The 15,990-nt window shown below is 47.9% G+C and overlaps 1 protein-coding gene across 3 annotated transcripts in view; it reads left to right on the plus strand.

Annotated features, from left to right (window-relative positions):
• PIGG (phosphatidylinositol glycan anchor biosynthesis class G) overlaps positions 1–15,990 on the plus strand; it is a 38,059-nt gene that overhangs the window by 13,204 nt on the left and 8,865 nt on the right. For all 3 annotated transcript variants that reach the window (XM_084971215.1, XM_084971216.1, XM_084971213.1), the window contains exons 6-11: positions 1,915–2,127; positions 5,769–5,986; positions 6,247–6,528; positions 7,804–8,261; positions 10,526–10,717; positions 15,344–15,653. In XM_084971215.1, coding sequence (XP_084827341.1) covers positions 1,915–2,127; positions 5,769–5,986; positions 6,247–6,528; positions 7,804–8,261; positions 10,526–10,717; positions 15,344–15,653 — 1,673 coding nt within the window. The remainder of the gene's footprint in view (positions 1–1,914; positions 2,128–5,768; positions 5,987–6,246; positions 6,529–7,803; positions 8,262–10,525; positions 10,718–15,343; positions 15,654–15,990) is intronic.

The following is a 15,990-nucleotide window of genomic DNA, read 5'->3' on the forward strand; positions in this document are numbered from 1 at the left end:
CTTTTTAGCAGTCATTCCCACTTCCCCCAACCCAGTAACAGCCCCACCCCCAACCACTGGCATCCATTAATCTTTCTGTCTTTACAGAGTTGCCTCTTCTGGACATTCCCTACAAATAGAGCCCTATAATAAATGGTCTTGTGTGACCATCTTCTTTCACTAGGATAATGTTTTCAAGGTTTATTTCCATTATAGCAAGTGTCCATTCATTCCTTTCTGTTGCTAAATAATATTCCACTGTACGGCTGTACCACATTTGTTTATCCACCTGTCGGTTGATGGATATTTGGGTGGTTTCCACTTTTTGACTATTATGATTGATGCTGTTGATTTAGGAACAAGTGTTCTTCTGTGTGGACGTATGTTTTCTTTTGGTGTCCTTTGCTTTCTCCAGTACAGTCTCTGCTCCCCTGTGGTGTGACTGTCAGATACATTCCATTTCTATAGGCTGACAGACAATATAACATATCCATATGTATGTAAATATATACATGTATAGTTTTATATGATTGTTTTCAATGTGCCTCTGCTTTTATAATTACATAATTTCCTTTGCTGATACTCTTAGCTTTTTTTTTTTTTTGGTAGCAAATCCAGATTACCAACTGAAGTGACTTGCTTTCAGCCTGAAGAACTTCCTTTAGTATTTCTTGTAAGGCAGGTTTGCTAGCAATGGATGACCTTTGTTATTTTTTTAATCTGGGAATGTCTTCATTTTACCTTGATTTTTTTGAAAGATAGTTTTGCCATATATAGGATTCTTAGTTGACTGGTCTTTTTCTTTCAGCACTTTGTATATATGCTACTGCTTTCTGGCCTCCACAGTTTCTGATGAGAAATCAGCCATTAATCTAATTAGATTCCTTCTCTCTGTCTTTGTCTTTCAACATCGTTATTGCAATATGTCTGTGAGGTTTATACACACTTAATGTGTGTGTAATTAAGCATCTTCCGATGACCTCCTGAGCCCTTCTGACCTTCAGGTCCCAGAAGCCTTTGTATCTGAGAGCTCTGTTGCTGTCTGGCCTGGAGCATGTTCCAGCCTCTCATGCATAGTCCCTTGCCTGGGCCTGGAATCAGCTGCTTCTCCAAGATGCTCTGGTTCCTTCCAGTGGAAAGGGGTCTTTGAGGACCACCATCTTAGAGCTAGCAGTGCTCATGGAAACTGGCTTGGTCATCATTTATGGAAATGTGAGGAAATCTTTTTAAAACAAAGTTGATTTGGGGTTTGCATTGAGACTTGCAGTTCATATTCACTACTGTAAGATTAACTTCTTAGATCTTTGACCTGTACCGTCTTTCTCTGAGCATAGAATCCTGGTTGTCACTACACTGGGGTGTGACAGAGTATCATGTAAGGCCCTCAGTAGTCTCAGCACAACCAGACCAGCATTGCCACTCATGTCACAGCCAAAAGCATTTTGAGGTGGGGTTTTTGTTTGTTTTTCTCTTTTTTGGGAGGGGGCCGCCCCTGCAGCATATGGAGGTTCCCAGGCTAGGGGTCTAATTGGAGCTGCAGCTGCTGGCATACACCACAGCTCAGCCACACCTGCAACCCACACCACAGCTCACAGCAATGCCAGATCCTTAAGCCACTATTTAGGGGGGTGACTGTTGACTTCACCAACATGAACATCCCTTGGCGTCCACTCCACACACCAAAACCCATGCAGTGTTGAGTTTCTTGCATGTGTTGGGTGCTGCTTTAGGGAATGCACCATGCTCCATGTAGATGAGTGTCCATTAAATTTATTGATATAAAAGCCAATGAAGTGATTTCTGCCAGAATTTACTTGAAACCGATTGAAGAGATCGGTGATTAGAGTTACATTACTTGTAGAAGGTCAAGTTCAAGAGTGATCACCAACAGACATGTCCCAGAGCCTGTCATCTAAACTGCCTTCTTTTTTCTAGGTGACATCAGACCTCCAAAGCACGTTCAACAGACGGATTTGGCCGCAACACTGTCAGTTGGGCTTGGTCTGCCGATTCCAAAGAGCAGCATAGGCAGTCTTTTATTCCCAGTTGTAGAAGGAAAACCAATGAGGGAACAACTGAGATTTTTACATTTAAATACAGTACAGCTTAGCAAACTGTTGCAGGAGAATGTCCCGTCCTATAAAAAAGGTAAGCCAGTGACTTGTTGCTGAGATCTGTTACACTGTATGTTTCCACTGTGCCTGGGGTCTTCCTGATGTTGCCATGGTATGGACTGCAGCAGTCTTTGCGTGTTCCTTTTTATTAAAACCCTGATGTTACCACTAGCAGCACCCACAGATGCCACCATCTAAATCAAATTCTTTCATAAATGTATTCCTTCAGCAGGTGAATTTGTTCACTAAGTTCCTGTTTGGCCGGGGGCTGTGGAAAGCACTAGGGACACAGCAGTAGAAGAGCTCTGCCCCCATGGAGCTCATCATCCGGAGGAAGAAGGAAGTGGCGGTAGATGCGAGGTGGTGATGAGTGCCTTAGGAAACAGCTAAACTGGGACGGGTGGGGTGCAAGTGGACGAAGGCAGGAATGAATGTGAGGGAGGGAGCGTTGTAGCAGCCACAGGGTCTTGTGGGCAAGTACCTGCACCGTCGGGCGTGAACAGGGCCCAAAGTGGCTGGATCGGAGTGAACTGGGGGAAGGCAGCAGGAGATGTGCCCTGAGGGGTGGGGGCCTTCTAGGCATTGAAGGGGTTCTCACTTCCATTCTGAGTAAGTGGGGCGCTACTGTGGGTTCCGTGTGGAGCCTGAAACCTTCCACTTGCATTTTCAGAGATTCTCTCAGGCACCTGTGTGGAGGGCTCTGCATTGTGCTGTAGGAAAGTCAGGAGGCTGGTGCAGAACTCACGTGGGAGGGGAAGGAGTGAGGACCTAGGCAGGGAATCCAGGACACATGGTTGAATTCTGCATATAAGTTGAAGTTACTGCAAGCAGGATTTGTTGCAGTGCAAGATGTGAGGTAAAGCCTACCACAGGCATGAGGAACAACTTGGGCTTTTCAGCTTAACAGTGAAAGGGTACAGTGACCATTACTGAGGTGGGGAAGAGCAGGTTTGCAAGGCAGAGTGCTTGTGTATGTGTTGCGGGGGCGGGGGCGGAACTGGTGTCAAGAAGCCAAGAAAGAATTTCAGGAAAGAGGGAGTGAGCAGATGCGCTGAATACCGCTCAGGGTAAAAACTACAGTGAGTTGAGACTTGACCATTCATTTGGCAGGTGAGGGGCTCAGTGACTTTGCTAACAAAGTGGTGCACGTGGAGCGCTGGGAGAAAGGCTGGCTGGCCTAGGTGCAGGCAAGGCCCTGGAGGCAGCAGACCTGGAGTCTCTGACCGGGGCAGGGAAGTGGGCTGTCGTCTGACGTGGGTGAGGGGCCAGGACAAAGTATGGGGTCTTGTTTTTAAGCTGAGAGAAATTAGGGGGTGCTTCTGTCCTGGTAGGAATGACACAGAACAGGAGGCACAGCTCCCCAGGACCATCCTTCCAGTCAGTTTACCCTGACACATCCGGTACCTAAAGGCTAGTGTTTGACCCTGTGGCTGGGCCTTGTTTGGAAATGCAGAGGTCACCTCCTGTTTTAAAGGAGTGTTGGATGGGATGGTGGCAGGTTTTCCTACTTGCAGTGGGTTCTCCCAAATGGCGCGAAAGCCTACCCATGAGTTTGCATCAAGGTGTAAAGCGACTTTGAGTTGCTTGTGGAAGACACACCCTGCGCGCAGGGAGTGGTTGGGAACCAGGTGTCCTGAATGGCAGGAGGACTTGGGAGACTTCTGTTCTTAGAATGTGAGATGGCCTGGTGAGCAGCTCTGTCAAGGTGAGGCCCAGGCTCAGTGCACATTTCAGTCTAAACCCGAGACGAACAGCTTAGGAGCTTGGTACCTTCTTCAGACTTCCTGGTAGTGTGTGTCCTTTCTCCTATACCAACAAATTAAAAAAACAAAAACCAGAAAATAGGGCCATTTGCTTATTTCAGGAATAGTGGTGTAGGGGAAATTGAGCACCAAAGTGGATGAGGCTGCGATGAGCCTGGAAATTGAACAGAGGCCAGTCCCTGGAATGAAGAAGCACCCTCGGGCCTCACACGCCTAGGATGCCCATGGTCTGTACCTTCGGTGATGGCGTTTCCAGAAACGAAGCTGGGCACACGTCTGACGTGAAATAGGTTTCAAAGCCTGCTGTGATACCAGCCCAGTCTGATGAAACTCACTCATCTCACGGTCTTGCAGTCATAGTGGGACAGGCTTTTCTCTCCTCAGGACTTCTGCAAGTGCTGTTTTGTTGACTGGACGCTCTTCTATCTGTTCCCTTGGTGGAGTTCCTGGGCATCCTTTACATTTTAGCTTTAGTGTCAAAGCTCCCTTGACCTCCACATCCAACCCGTCTTAAGTCAGTTCCCTGTCCCTTAGCAGAAATCTCTCCTTAGTCCCTCCACTTTTCCTCCACAGCTCTTCTCACAATTGGTGAGTATATGCATGTGTGGGAACCCTGCTGTATCACAAGCCCACAGGGGCAGGACCTATATCTGTTTGCACATAGCGTGGAGTCAGTGCTCAGTACCTTTTTGTTTGGATGCAGACACAGGTGCCTCCACATCTCTGTGACTCTAGTTGGAGGGGTCAGGCACAGGTGCACCAATGTCTGTGACTTTGGGGTGATGCAGTAAAGCAAGTATGGCTACCAGCTTGGATCCAGACTCAGCCCCCAGCTCTCAGCGGCCAGCCCACGTCTGGGGTCGGAGTTGCCCACTCTGTGGAATGGGTGCGATAATCATCCCAGTCCCACAGCTCCTGGGGAGAGGACCCCTTGAGGGGCTGAGGGTCGTGCCCACTATTAGCATTTGGTCCAGGTCAGCTGGTTGCAGCAGCAATGGTGGCTGCAGACATTAGGATCCACTCTCAAGTTGTGCCACAAGGATGCAGGCTGTGACTGGGGAAGACTGAGTGGGTGCACTGCTGGTGGAGTTGGGGAGGCCCTAAAAGGCATGGCCCAGACCATTAGGAATGGCTCTGCTGGAAGTTGGAAAAGCACGTTAAGTACCAGGGATTCTCAGAAAGGAAGTTCTTGCTCTGTCAGCCAGTTGAGTCACAGGCGAGTCTGGTCCAACCCTGAAAGGAAGGAAGGCAGCCCCCTGACTGTGGGCAGCATGTAACCAGGGCTGGCCTCTGTCCACGAGCTGTTGCATAGCCCAGCTTTGCCAGCTTTATGCATTGGAGACCCAGCTCAGGTTGTGGCAGGAGGGCCTCAAGACCGCAGTCCCTTCCCAGAGAGGGGAAGCAGGTGAGAGGTGAGCAGATCGTGAAAGGCCAGAGGGACCAGCCTGCCTCTGGGAAGTGGAAGCAGCAGAGCATGCGTCTGGCCACTGCCTGCCCAGTCCTCACATAGGGCAGGAGGGTTGGAAAGATTTTCTAAAACTGAGGCCCTTTCAATGCAGTACATTTCGGGAGTGTTTTAATATTGCACATCGAGGAGGAGGAGTAGACCAGGCGAGGGGTGAGAGGAGGCGAGGGGGAGGCAGAGAAGAGGGGCCGAGTGGCAGGTAGATGCTTCTGTCCAAGTTGTGCAGTGAGCGCTGAGGGCCACAGCTGGCTGGCCGTCAGGGATGGGCCAGCATTGTCGCCTGCTGCGGTTTTATTGACCACGTTGCTCCTGGCCCTTTCCCCTCCCGGGGAGTTTGTCATCACAGGTGCCAAGCTCTCCCACATGCCAGGAATGACTGAATACTTCGAGATCGTATATGTGCATGCGTGTCCATGATATGCATATGTCACCTTTTTTTCTTGTCAGAGCCCGGATTTGAGCAATTTAAAGTGTCAGAAAGGTTGCATGGGAACTGGATCAGACTGTACTTGGAAGAAAATAACTCAGAAGTCCTTTTCAACCTGGGAACCAAGGTTCGCAGGCAGTACTTGGATGCGCTGAGGACGCTGAGCCTGTCCCTGAGCAGACAAACGGCCCAGTACGACGTCTACTCCATGGTGGTGGGGACGGTTGTAGTCCTAGAGGTACGGGTCCTTGTGCAGAGTCATGGCTCCGCCGCTAAACTGAGTTTAATGGATGGACAGTATCTGTGTCCCATGGTTCCACCCCATGTCACTCGGGCACACGTTCTTGGCAGTTCATCAGAAATGGTGTTTCTCGGGCTTGCTTTCTTTTCTGTTTCTGACATTTGAATGGCTGGTGTGAGGTCGAGAGAGGGGCTCTTCCTGCATAGGCGCCCCCCAGCCCAGAGGTTGAGGACAGTGATGTTGTCTTCCCGTTGCAGGTTCTTGCCCTGCTCCTGCTCAGTGTCCCCCATGCGCTGAGCAGCGAGGCTGAGCTGGAAGTCCCCTTGCTGTCGCCTATGTTTTCTTTGCTCTTTTACCTGGTGCTCCTGGTCCTTTCGGCACTCCATGTCATCGTGTGCACCTCCGTGGACAGCTCGTGCTATCTGTGCAGCCTCTCGTGGCTGACAGCAGGAGGAGTCATGGTGCTGATTTCTGCCCTGCTCTGTGCAGTCATATCTGCTGTCACCAAGGTGTTGGCCAGTGGAAAGCTTCCGAGTAAGGTAAGGCTGCTTCCTGAAAACACAGCACTGTCTTCCTCTTATTTCAGTTGATGAGATGTTGGTTGAACCCCTGGTGTGTGGTGGGCACAGTGCCGGCAGGAGCTGAAGAAAGGGGCCATCAGGTCATGTTCACAGCATTGGGTCTCCCAGACCTCTGAGCATCCTGACTTTAGACTCGTGCTGTCAGGTCTGGTGCCTCCCTTCTTGGAAAGACAGGGTCCGGGGACCGTTCAGGGGACTGTACAGAGCTGCTGGCACAGTAGAGCGGGCAGCTGGCTGACGGGAGGTCAAGAGGAGACTCAGACCCCATCCTCATTCTGCCTCATAAAATGCAGTTTTCTTTCCTAGACTGAGATTTACCCTTAGCATTCTTATAGCCTTTGGCCTCTGACACCTTCCTTCTTTAGCTGGCCATGGTGGCAGGGCAGCACCCAGGTGGTCCAATGCCCAAAGCCCAAGGAACCCAGGGCAGTGACTCCAGGGCCCCCATTGCAGCTCCTGTCACAGAGGCCACAGGCATGCCCCACCCTCCCCGTGCCCGTGGCTGAGGGACTCACGGGTTGTCATTGACCTCACGTCCTTTCCCTGCTGGAGCATGGGCTTCCCTAGAGCTGCTGGATTCTCCAGGGCCTGGGCAGGTTCACAGAATCTCTCTGTTGTATACTAGCAGCACACAGTTAATCCAGTAGTTATTGGATGACAGCCATGAATCCTTGTCTTTACTTTTAATGCCTTAAGTTAGTATGTTTAAGGGCTAGTACTGCAGTGCCAACTTTGTCTTTTTAATAAAATGGACCATTATAGTGGAAACTCTCTGGATTTCTGGAAAATTCAGAAAAATTATATATCTAGCTTGGTGGAATATATCCTTGGTGTTCTTTGCTTTCAAGTAGCAGGAACTGGCTCTGAGGGGCAAGGACGAGGGTGCACGGAGAGGTGAGCTCAGGCACTGGCTGGTAAGCTCTCTGACTACTGGAGCTCTGTCCAGTACCACCAGGACTCTTTGGGCTGAGACATGTTGTCTCGTTGTCACTCAGCTTAAGACTTGCAGTCTAGGGCGAGGACTGCCCTGCTGTTTCCACATCCCTCCGGTGGTGCACCAGGAGGACAGGCAATCCCGCCAAGCAGGGTGGGGCAGTCTGGGCATAAGGAGCAGCAGGTTACGCTCTGTAGGCAAAAGCCTCAAGTTCATACAGCAGGGTAGATGCCTTTTTCAGGTTTTTACCCTTTTCCCTACAAAATCTGTTTTCCTTTTTTTTTTTTTTTCTTTAATAGAATCCGGCTCATTCCAGCTCCAGGTGGTCGGAGTTAGATCTTCTTATTTTACTGGGGACCCTGGGCCACGTGTTGAGTCTGGGTGCAAGCAGTTTCATCGAAGAGGAGCACCAGACATGGTACTTCCTTGTTAACACACTGTGTCTAGCTCTGTGCCACGAGATGTACAGAAACTGCTTTCTGGAAGACAGTGGTGCGCCTAAGCGTTGTCTGCACGCAGAAGAGGAGTTTGACCGGGCCACCCAGGCCCCACGGGGCAGGGGCACGGACTGGGACACGCTGGAGATCGACAAAGTGTCCACAGGGCCCTCTCCCCTGGAAGTGCTCAGAGACCATGAGAGGTGGATGGTGCTGGCGAGCCCATGGGTGATTCTGACCTGCTGCCGGCTGCTGCGGTCCCTGAACCAGACAGGCGTGCAGTGGGCCCACCGGCCGGACCTGGGGCACTGGCTCACCAGGTGAGAGCGTGAGCCATGGCCTCTGGCCAGACCCTCCACAGGCCTATTTTTCATATTCAGGTTAGAAGTGGTATTTGAGATCTGAAGAAATAGAAGAGTAACCCATGAATTGATATTGAGAGTGAATTTTTTCAAGGCTAGCCTGATAGTTTGGTTTTTTGCTGGGGAGTCACTGTATGTTCATGTTGGAAAACCTGTAAGTTTTAAAATGATCACTGTAGAGTTCCCATGATGGCTCAGCGAAAATGAATCTGGCTAGTATCCATGAGGACACAGGTTCGATCCCTGCCTCACTCAGTGGGTTAAGGGTCCAGCATTGCCGTGAGCTGTGGTGTAGACCACAGATGGCAGCTCGGATCTGGTGTTGCTGTGGCTGTGGTGTAGGCTGGCAGCTGCAGGTCAGATATGACTCCTAGCCTGGAAACTTCCGTATGCCACAGGTGCAACCCTAAAAAGGCCAAAAAAAAGTAAGGAGAAGAAACTGGGAAAGGAAAGACCAAGATTTGGCTACATCATAAATTTTACTCAGTGAAGGTTTAGAAAACTAGAGTAAGAAAACAGTGAAACGAAAAGTATTTCCAAGAGTGACAAAGATTGCTGTCAGGTTGCTGGGAAGAACTTCTTTCTGTAAGAGCCATCAGTAGGAAGGGGGTCTCAGGAAGGTAACACACATTCCTAAATAAAGGGGGAATTCACTCCTGCTAGTCATTGGGAACTTCAGTTAAATGACAGTGCACGGTGTTCTATCTAATGAGGTAGAGAAACTAGAGGAGGAGCTAAAGCCCTGTCTTGTTGGGCACTGGAGGGTCTGGGACCACACACTGGCGCAGTCCTTTGGGAAGATAGCTAGAATTAGACATCAAAGGCTGTAAAGTGTTTATTCCTTTGGAAAAAATCATTCTTGTGGTAAGTTTTTCCCAAGTATTAAGTATGTTAGCAAACCTTTGGCAACCACAGTAACCACAGGTAGCATTTTTGGGGCGCCTGCTGTGGGTCCACTCATTTCATTTTCACAGCAACCCTAAAGAGAGGACTTTGGCCCATCCCTGCTCAGGGCATGGAAGCAGAGGGGAGCTGATTCACCTGGCCCAGTGTCACAGCCAGAGCCAGAGTGTGTGAGGATGAGACCACTGGGCCAGCACAGTGACCTCACTTCTTGTTTTCCTGGGAAATTGAAACTCTGAAGGAGGATCTGCTGATTGCACCCCCAGATGCACAAACGTGCATGCAGAGGTGTCCCCACCAGCTCTGTCTCTCTGACCAGGATGTGGCTATGACCCTCCTCTGGCACACTGGACCCCAGCCCCTTTCCATCAAGGGCACACCCCTCCTTTCCATCAAGGGATCTCCCCGTCAATGTGTAAGGAGGCTGCGGTGTCGGCTGATTCCTCCTCCAGGGCAAAGCCTTCTCAAGGCACCCAAAATCATCTCCTCTATGCTCTCTTCTCCATTGGAACAGTTAACAGTCCAGGATTTGCATAGAGCATACAGCTCACAGAGCAACAACGGAGGCTCCAGTGTGGCCCCCATCACCACCTGCCGTCCCAGGGCCCTCTCCTTGACACTGGGCTTCCTTTGCTCTGCGTCTTTCCATGTAGTTTTTCCATGTGTGTGCACCTTGGCTGAACAGTCACTCATCCACTTAACAGCTCTTTAGTGTCTGGGCTTCATGAGTGTGAGCTGCAGTGAATAGAACAGGGAAGAGCCCTGTCTTCCCAGTGCAGAGCTCACCGAGGTAGCAAGGGGTGGTAGGCAAGGGCCAGGCAGAGAGAGGGGCAGACTCTGCCTGTCACAGCTGTGTGCCCGGGCTCTCCGCCAAGTCTTCCCACCTGGGAGGGACAGACACTCCTGAGGGAGTCCCTCTGCACTGGCAAGTGAATGGAAGGGGATGGTGCCCGGGAGTGGGGTTCACACCAGCAACTATGCATTTTGCCCAGAACGTCTTCACCTGTGCTTGGGAAATCAAGGCTGCCCCAGAAAGAGGCCCCAGGGGAGCTGGTGGGCAGTGTGAAACCTCTCGCTGCCCTGGCCAGTGCACAGCTGATGGTGGGGACCACTTGTGAAGGAGCGATGACGGTGTGGGCTAACAGCCCTTTATTTGTTCCATTTTTAGGAACTTCTGTTTGAGTTTAAATAACCTACAATTTTCTTTTTTGCTTTTCGGGAAAACCTGGTACTTTTAGTACAGTTCTTAGAAAGGCACTCGCTGTAGATCCATAACATCCCTGGTTATATGCATTAGTAATTTTTATGTTTAATTTCAGCCCTGATCATAAAGCTGAACTCTCTGCTCTGGCCGCACTTTCCCTCGTCATGACTTTTGTGTTGGTTCAAAGAAGGTGCTCTGTGGCATCAAAAGTAGCCATGGCGTTTGGCCTGCTGGGCGTCTATTGCTACAGGGTGGCCCTTGGCAATGTGCTGTTCCCGTGGCAACAAGATAACAAAGACATTTCAAAGTAAGTGTACTGACTTTGAAACAAGACATGGCAAATATGAGCGTTTGGTTTTAGGTTGGTTCTAATGTTTTACATAATTTTAAAAAAAAAATTTTCCAGGCGGAGTTCTCGCTGTGGTGCAACAGGATTAGCAGCATTTCTGCAGTGCTGGGACACAGGTTCGATCCCCAGCCCAGCACAGTGACTTAAGGATCTGGCATTGCCACAGCTGCATCATAGATCTTGAATGCAGCTTGGATCTGATACCTGGCCCAGGAACTCTTTGTGCCTTGGAGCCACCAAAAAGGAAAAAAAAAAAAAAAAAATGCAGTGCAGCCTTGAAAACATTGGAGTTTGATTTTTGTGAATTGTGATTTAGTCAAGTTACTATCTGGCAAAACCTCAGTGAACCAATTCTGTTAATCTTGTTTTTTGGTAGAAGAGACAGGTAACTTGGATATAAGGTCACTGAGGGTTTGTTTTTAACAAGGGATTCTTTTAGGGAATTCCCTGGTGGTACAGCAGGTTAAGGATCCAGCATCAGTGTAGTGGTTTGGGTCACTACTACGGCTTGGGTTCAATCTCTGGTCTAAGAATTTCTGCAGGCTACATGTGCAGCCAAAAATAATTAAATAGTAAGGGGTTCTTTTTTTTAAAAAAGAAAGAATTTAAAGGATTCAGTTTTGCTCTGTCAAGAAGTACTAGTGGGAGTTCCCACTGTGATACAGTGGGTTGATTATCCAGCTCATCCGTAGAGTCATCTAGTTTGATCCTTTTGCATATAGCTGCCTAGTTTTCCCAACACCATTTATTGAAGAGGCAATCTTTCACTCATTGTGTATTTTTGCCTCCTTTGTTGTACGTGAATTGCCCATTTAAGTATGGGTTCAACTGGGCATTCTCTCCTGTTCCATTGCTGTGTGTGTGTGTGCGCGCACGTGTGCATGTGTGCGTGTGTGTACCATACTGCTTTGAATACTGTAGTTTTGTAGTATGGTTTAAAGGCAGGGACTGTGTACTTCCAGCTTTGTTCTTTTTCAAGATTCTTCTGGCTATTTGAAGTTTTTTGTGTTTTCCTACAAATTTTAGAGTTGTTTGTTCTAGCTCTGTGGAAAGAAAATGCCATTCGTATTTTGATAGGGACTGCATTGACTCTTGGGTGGGTTGCCTTGGGTAGCATAATCATTTTAACAGTACTGTTTCTTCCAGTCCAGGAACACAGTGATTGTCTCCTTTGGTTTGTGTTGTCTTCAGTTTCTTTCATCAGTGTCCTATACTTTTTACTTCCTTAGCTAGATTTATTCTTAGGTACTTTATTCTTTCTGGCACAGTTGTCAGTGGGATGGTTTTCTTATTTTCTCTTTATGATAGTTTGATGTTAGTGTATAAAAATGCAACAGATTTCTGTATGCTAATTTTGTGTCCTGCACCTTTACTGAATGCATTGATGAGCTCTAGTAGTGCTTTGGTAGAGACTTTAGGATTTTCTACTTATAGCATCATGGCATCTGCAAACAGTGGCAGTGTTACTTCTTCCAACTTGGATGGTTTTTGTTGGTTTCTTTCTTTTACTTATCTGATTGCTGTGGCTAGAACTGCTAATACTCTGTTGAATACAAGTGGACATCCTTGTCTTGATCTTTTCAGCTTTTCACCATTAGGTATGATGTTAGCTATGACCTTAGCATGTTGAGATATCTGGCCTTTATTATACTGAGGTATATTTCCTCTATACTCACTTTCTGGAGAGTTTTTATCATAAATGGATGTTGAATTTTGTCTCTTTTTTCCGTATCTATTGAGATGATCATATGGCTTTTATTCTTAATTTGTTAATGTGCCCTTTCATTTTGATTGATTTGCAGATACTGAACCATCCTTGCATTCCCAGAATAAATCCCACTTCAACACTGTGTATGATCCTTTTAATGTATTGTTGAACTTGGTTTGCTAATATTTTCTTGAGGATTTGTTATCTATGTTCATCACTAATTTTGGCCTGTGATTTTTTGTGTATGTGTTGCATTTGCCTGGTTTTGGAATCAGGATGATGCTGACCTCATAGTATGAGTTTGGAAGCATTCCTTCCTCTGCAGTTTTTTGGAGTAATTTGAGAGGGTAGGTATTAACTCTTCTCTTAATGTTTTCTAATCAGAGAAAGAGAAGCACATGTCATCCTCTTTAAAAGATCCAGGTGAATTCAGAGGCTTATGGCCAGGTTGTGTGGGTGGCCAAGAGGCACAAGGGGCACACCTGGAAACAGCGTCTGTCAGCTGGTGTAGAAAGTCAAGGTGATACCAGGACCTGGCTGAGGTGACAGCAAAGTGGCAGACCTTCACTTGCGGCAAGGAGGACAGGTGGGGAGGCACTTTGAAGGCTGTTCACTTCAGAGTCTGAGACTCTGGGCACATGTCAGGGCTGGATGTCATGCAAAGGTTCAGCACAGGGCTGTTTGTTTAAATCTCAAAGCGTGATACATAAGTAAATTCCTCTTCCCTCATGGATACACCTGAGTTCAGCATCACTTACTTCAAGACTTGGATCACTTCCCTACCTTTCATGGATACAACTGCACATACCCTGTTGGTGTCCAAAAGAGAGGCCAGTATACCCCTTCATTCATCTGCACTGTTTGGTTCACATTCTTCCTATAAAATGCTTCTGTTCTCTGCTCCCATCTATCCTGATTCTAGATCCATCCTGGTTCCAGGTCCATCCTGATTCTAGACCCCTCCTGGTTCTAGATTTGCCCTGATTCTAGAGCCTCCCGAATTCTAGATCTCCCTAAAAAGCTGCTTCTCTCCTCTCAGAAGCCCCACACACACACGTACACACACACACACCTGCTGCTGTCCATCAGACACAACCAGAATCCTCTGCATTTAACTCCTGACCTTCTTCTCCACTCTGAAGCCCAGACCTGCCTGGACTGGAAGGCCAAGTTTCAGTGGTTCTGGATGTGCAGGCACAGCAGACTGGTGTGGCCACACAAAAGAGGTAGCCCCATTAAAGGCACCCAGTGGCCCTCTCCCTCCTGCGCACTATCCTGCCTGCCCTGGCATATTCCATGATACAGAGCTCAGCCCCTCTTCTTTTTTGAAACTTCTCTGGTTATACTTGGACATTGCTGATTTCTCCCTCTTTAACTCTTGTGGGTCAGCTCGGCTTAGCTGAGTTGCACTTGACCTCAGCTCCTTGGTCCCATGCAGTCCTCATGCCAGTCTCTGGTGTTTCCACACTGCCAGGCATGCAAGTAGATGGTGCTCCAGTGTTGAGACTAAATGGGTCATACTAAAAAAAAAATTTTTTTAATTTTTAATTCATAAAAGAGCTCCTGTTGTGGCTCAGCAGTTTAGAAACCTGACATAGTGTCCATGAGGATGCGGATTCAATCCCTGGCCTTGCTCAGTGGGTTAAAGATCTGGTATTGCCACAGGCAGCAGCATAGGTCACAGATGCAGCTTGGATCCGGCATTGTTGTGACTGTGGCATAGGCTGGCAGCTGCAGCTCCGACCCGACCCCAGCCTGGGAACCTCCGTATGCTGCAGGTGTGATCATAAAAAGAAAAAAAATCCACCTTTTCCTAAGAATATATGGTATAGGAAAACTCCATTTTTCAACACGAGTACATTGTTGGGATGGTTATTTCATTTAAAATTCTGTTTACTTAGCATTACTTTAAATGATCAGCTTTCCTGGTGAGTATAAAATGTTTGACTTCTGAAATTGATCTAAAATATGTTTTGGGAATCTTTGTGTTTTATAAGATGAAATTCTTTGGTATAGTGTTGTAAAATTTATCCTTTGCAGATGACTGTCCTAAAATACTTAATCCAAAACTTCTTGTTTGTTTTTGGCCACACATGAGGTTTACACAAGTTACTGAGCCAGGGATTGATTTTGAGCCACAGCAGTGACAATACCGAATCCTCAACCTCTCGGCCACCAGGGAACTGCTGTGTGCCAAACACTTTACGTGTGTTCTCTTGTTTAATTCCCAGGATAGCGTTGTGAGGTGTGGGTACCATTGCTCTTCATTTTATGAATAACGAAGCCGAGCATCAGAAGCTGTAATTAACTTGCCCCAACAACAGAGCTAGTAAGTGGGAGCCCAGAGTAACCTGGCCCTGCCTTTCTCCAGACCCCACAGTTTGGGCCACACCATTGTGTGTGCGTGTGTGTGTGTGCACACACAAGTATGTGCTGAAATCTGCTTGGCTGTGAACATGCTCAATTGTATCTTAGCGTTTGTGAATTTACAGAAGTCTCTGACGGAGCCAGACCTCATCCTACTGCAGTGGTTTTCCAAATGAACCATGCGGAGCTGGCGAATGGTGTTTTGGCATGCTGCGAGTGATGGCTCTGGTCCTGTACCCACATGATCCTTGGGCCTGATGAGCAAGATTTTCCTTAAACCGGTTCCATCAGAGAAGTGCACACAGAGAGAGCAGGCTTGCCGACCTCGGGGCAGGGTGTCCTGGGAACTGATGTGCAGAGGCAGACACCCACTTCCACAGAGCTTGCCTGGCAGGCAAGTCCTGAGGCTTATATAGACAGCTCGGTAGACACTTGCTTTTCATGGCAAAATATATATTTGAATTTTTCTAAGTGGTGCTAATGAATCTAATTTGTTTTGCTTTCTTTAGGGGCATTACTGAAGCTCGTTTTGTTTATGTCTTTGTCCTTGGCATTCTGTTCACGGGCACCAAAGACTTGCTTAAATCTCAGGTCCTTGCTGCAGACTCCACAGTCAGGACCGTGGGCCTCTGGGAGGTGCATAGCGGACTGGTCCTCCTGGCTGCACTGCTCTCACGACCACACAACCTTCCTGTCTTAGTGCTCAGCCTTTTGGTCCAGACCATCATGACTCAGTTCGTCTGGAGGCCCCTGAGGCACAGCACAGCTGAGGTCACCGTGATGCACTACTGGTTTGGTCAAGCATTCTTCTACTTTCAGGTAGGTTTTCATCATTGTGGGTAGAAGACTATCAATTTTTTATGTCATTTAGCTTTTAGATTTTATTTGAGAAAATGCAACAGTAAGCTGGGAACTTACGACGTCTGTTTGGTGAAAGAACTGACAGGATGGCACGGTGACTTATGCTTAAACCTTGCATGTATTTGTATAAGGTAACGTACATTTAGTTATTTAAGACAGACATTCTTGGTGGCGATGTGTAGTTGCTGTGCTTGATCCACTTACAACAGGCAGTTAGGAAACCACATCGTGTTTCCGTTGCTTTATCAGGAGTCGGGGAGTTCCCTTTGTGGCTCAGCAATTAACAAACTCAACT

This window comes from Sus scrofa, chromosome 8, assembly GCF_054392235.1.
Source record: "Sus scrofa isolate SSC_HxYL_T2T_F1_AM1 chromosome 8, Sscrofa_HxYL_maternal_Yorkshire_Landrace_v2.0, whole genome shotgun sequence".
Classification (NCBI taxonomy): Eukaryota; Metazoa; Chordata; class Mammalia; order Artiodactyla; family Suidae; genus Sus; species Sus scrofa.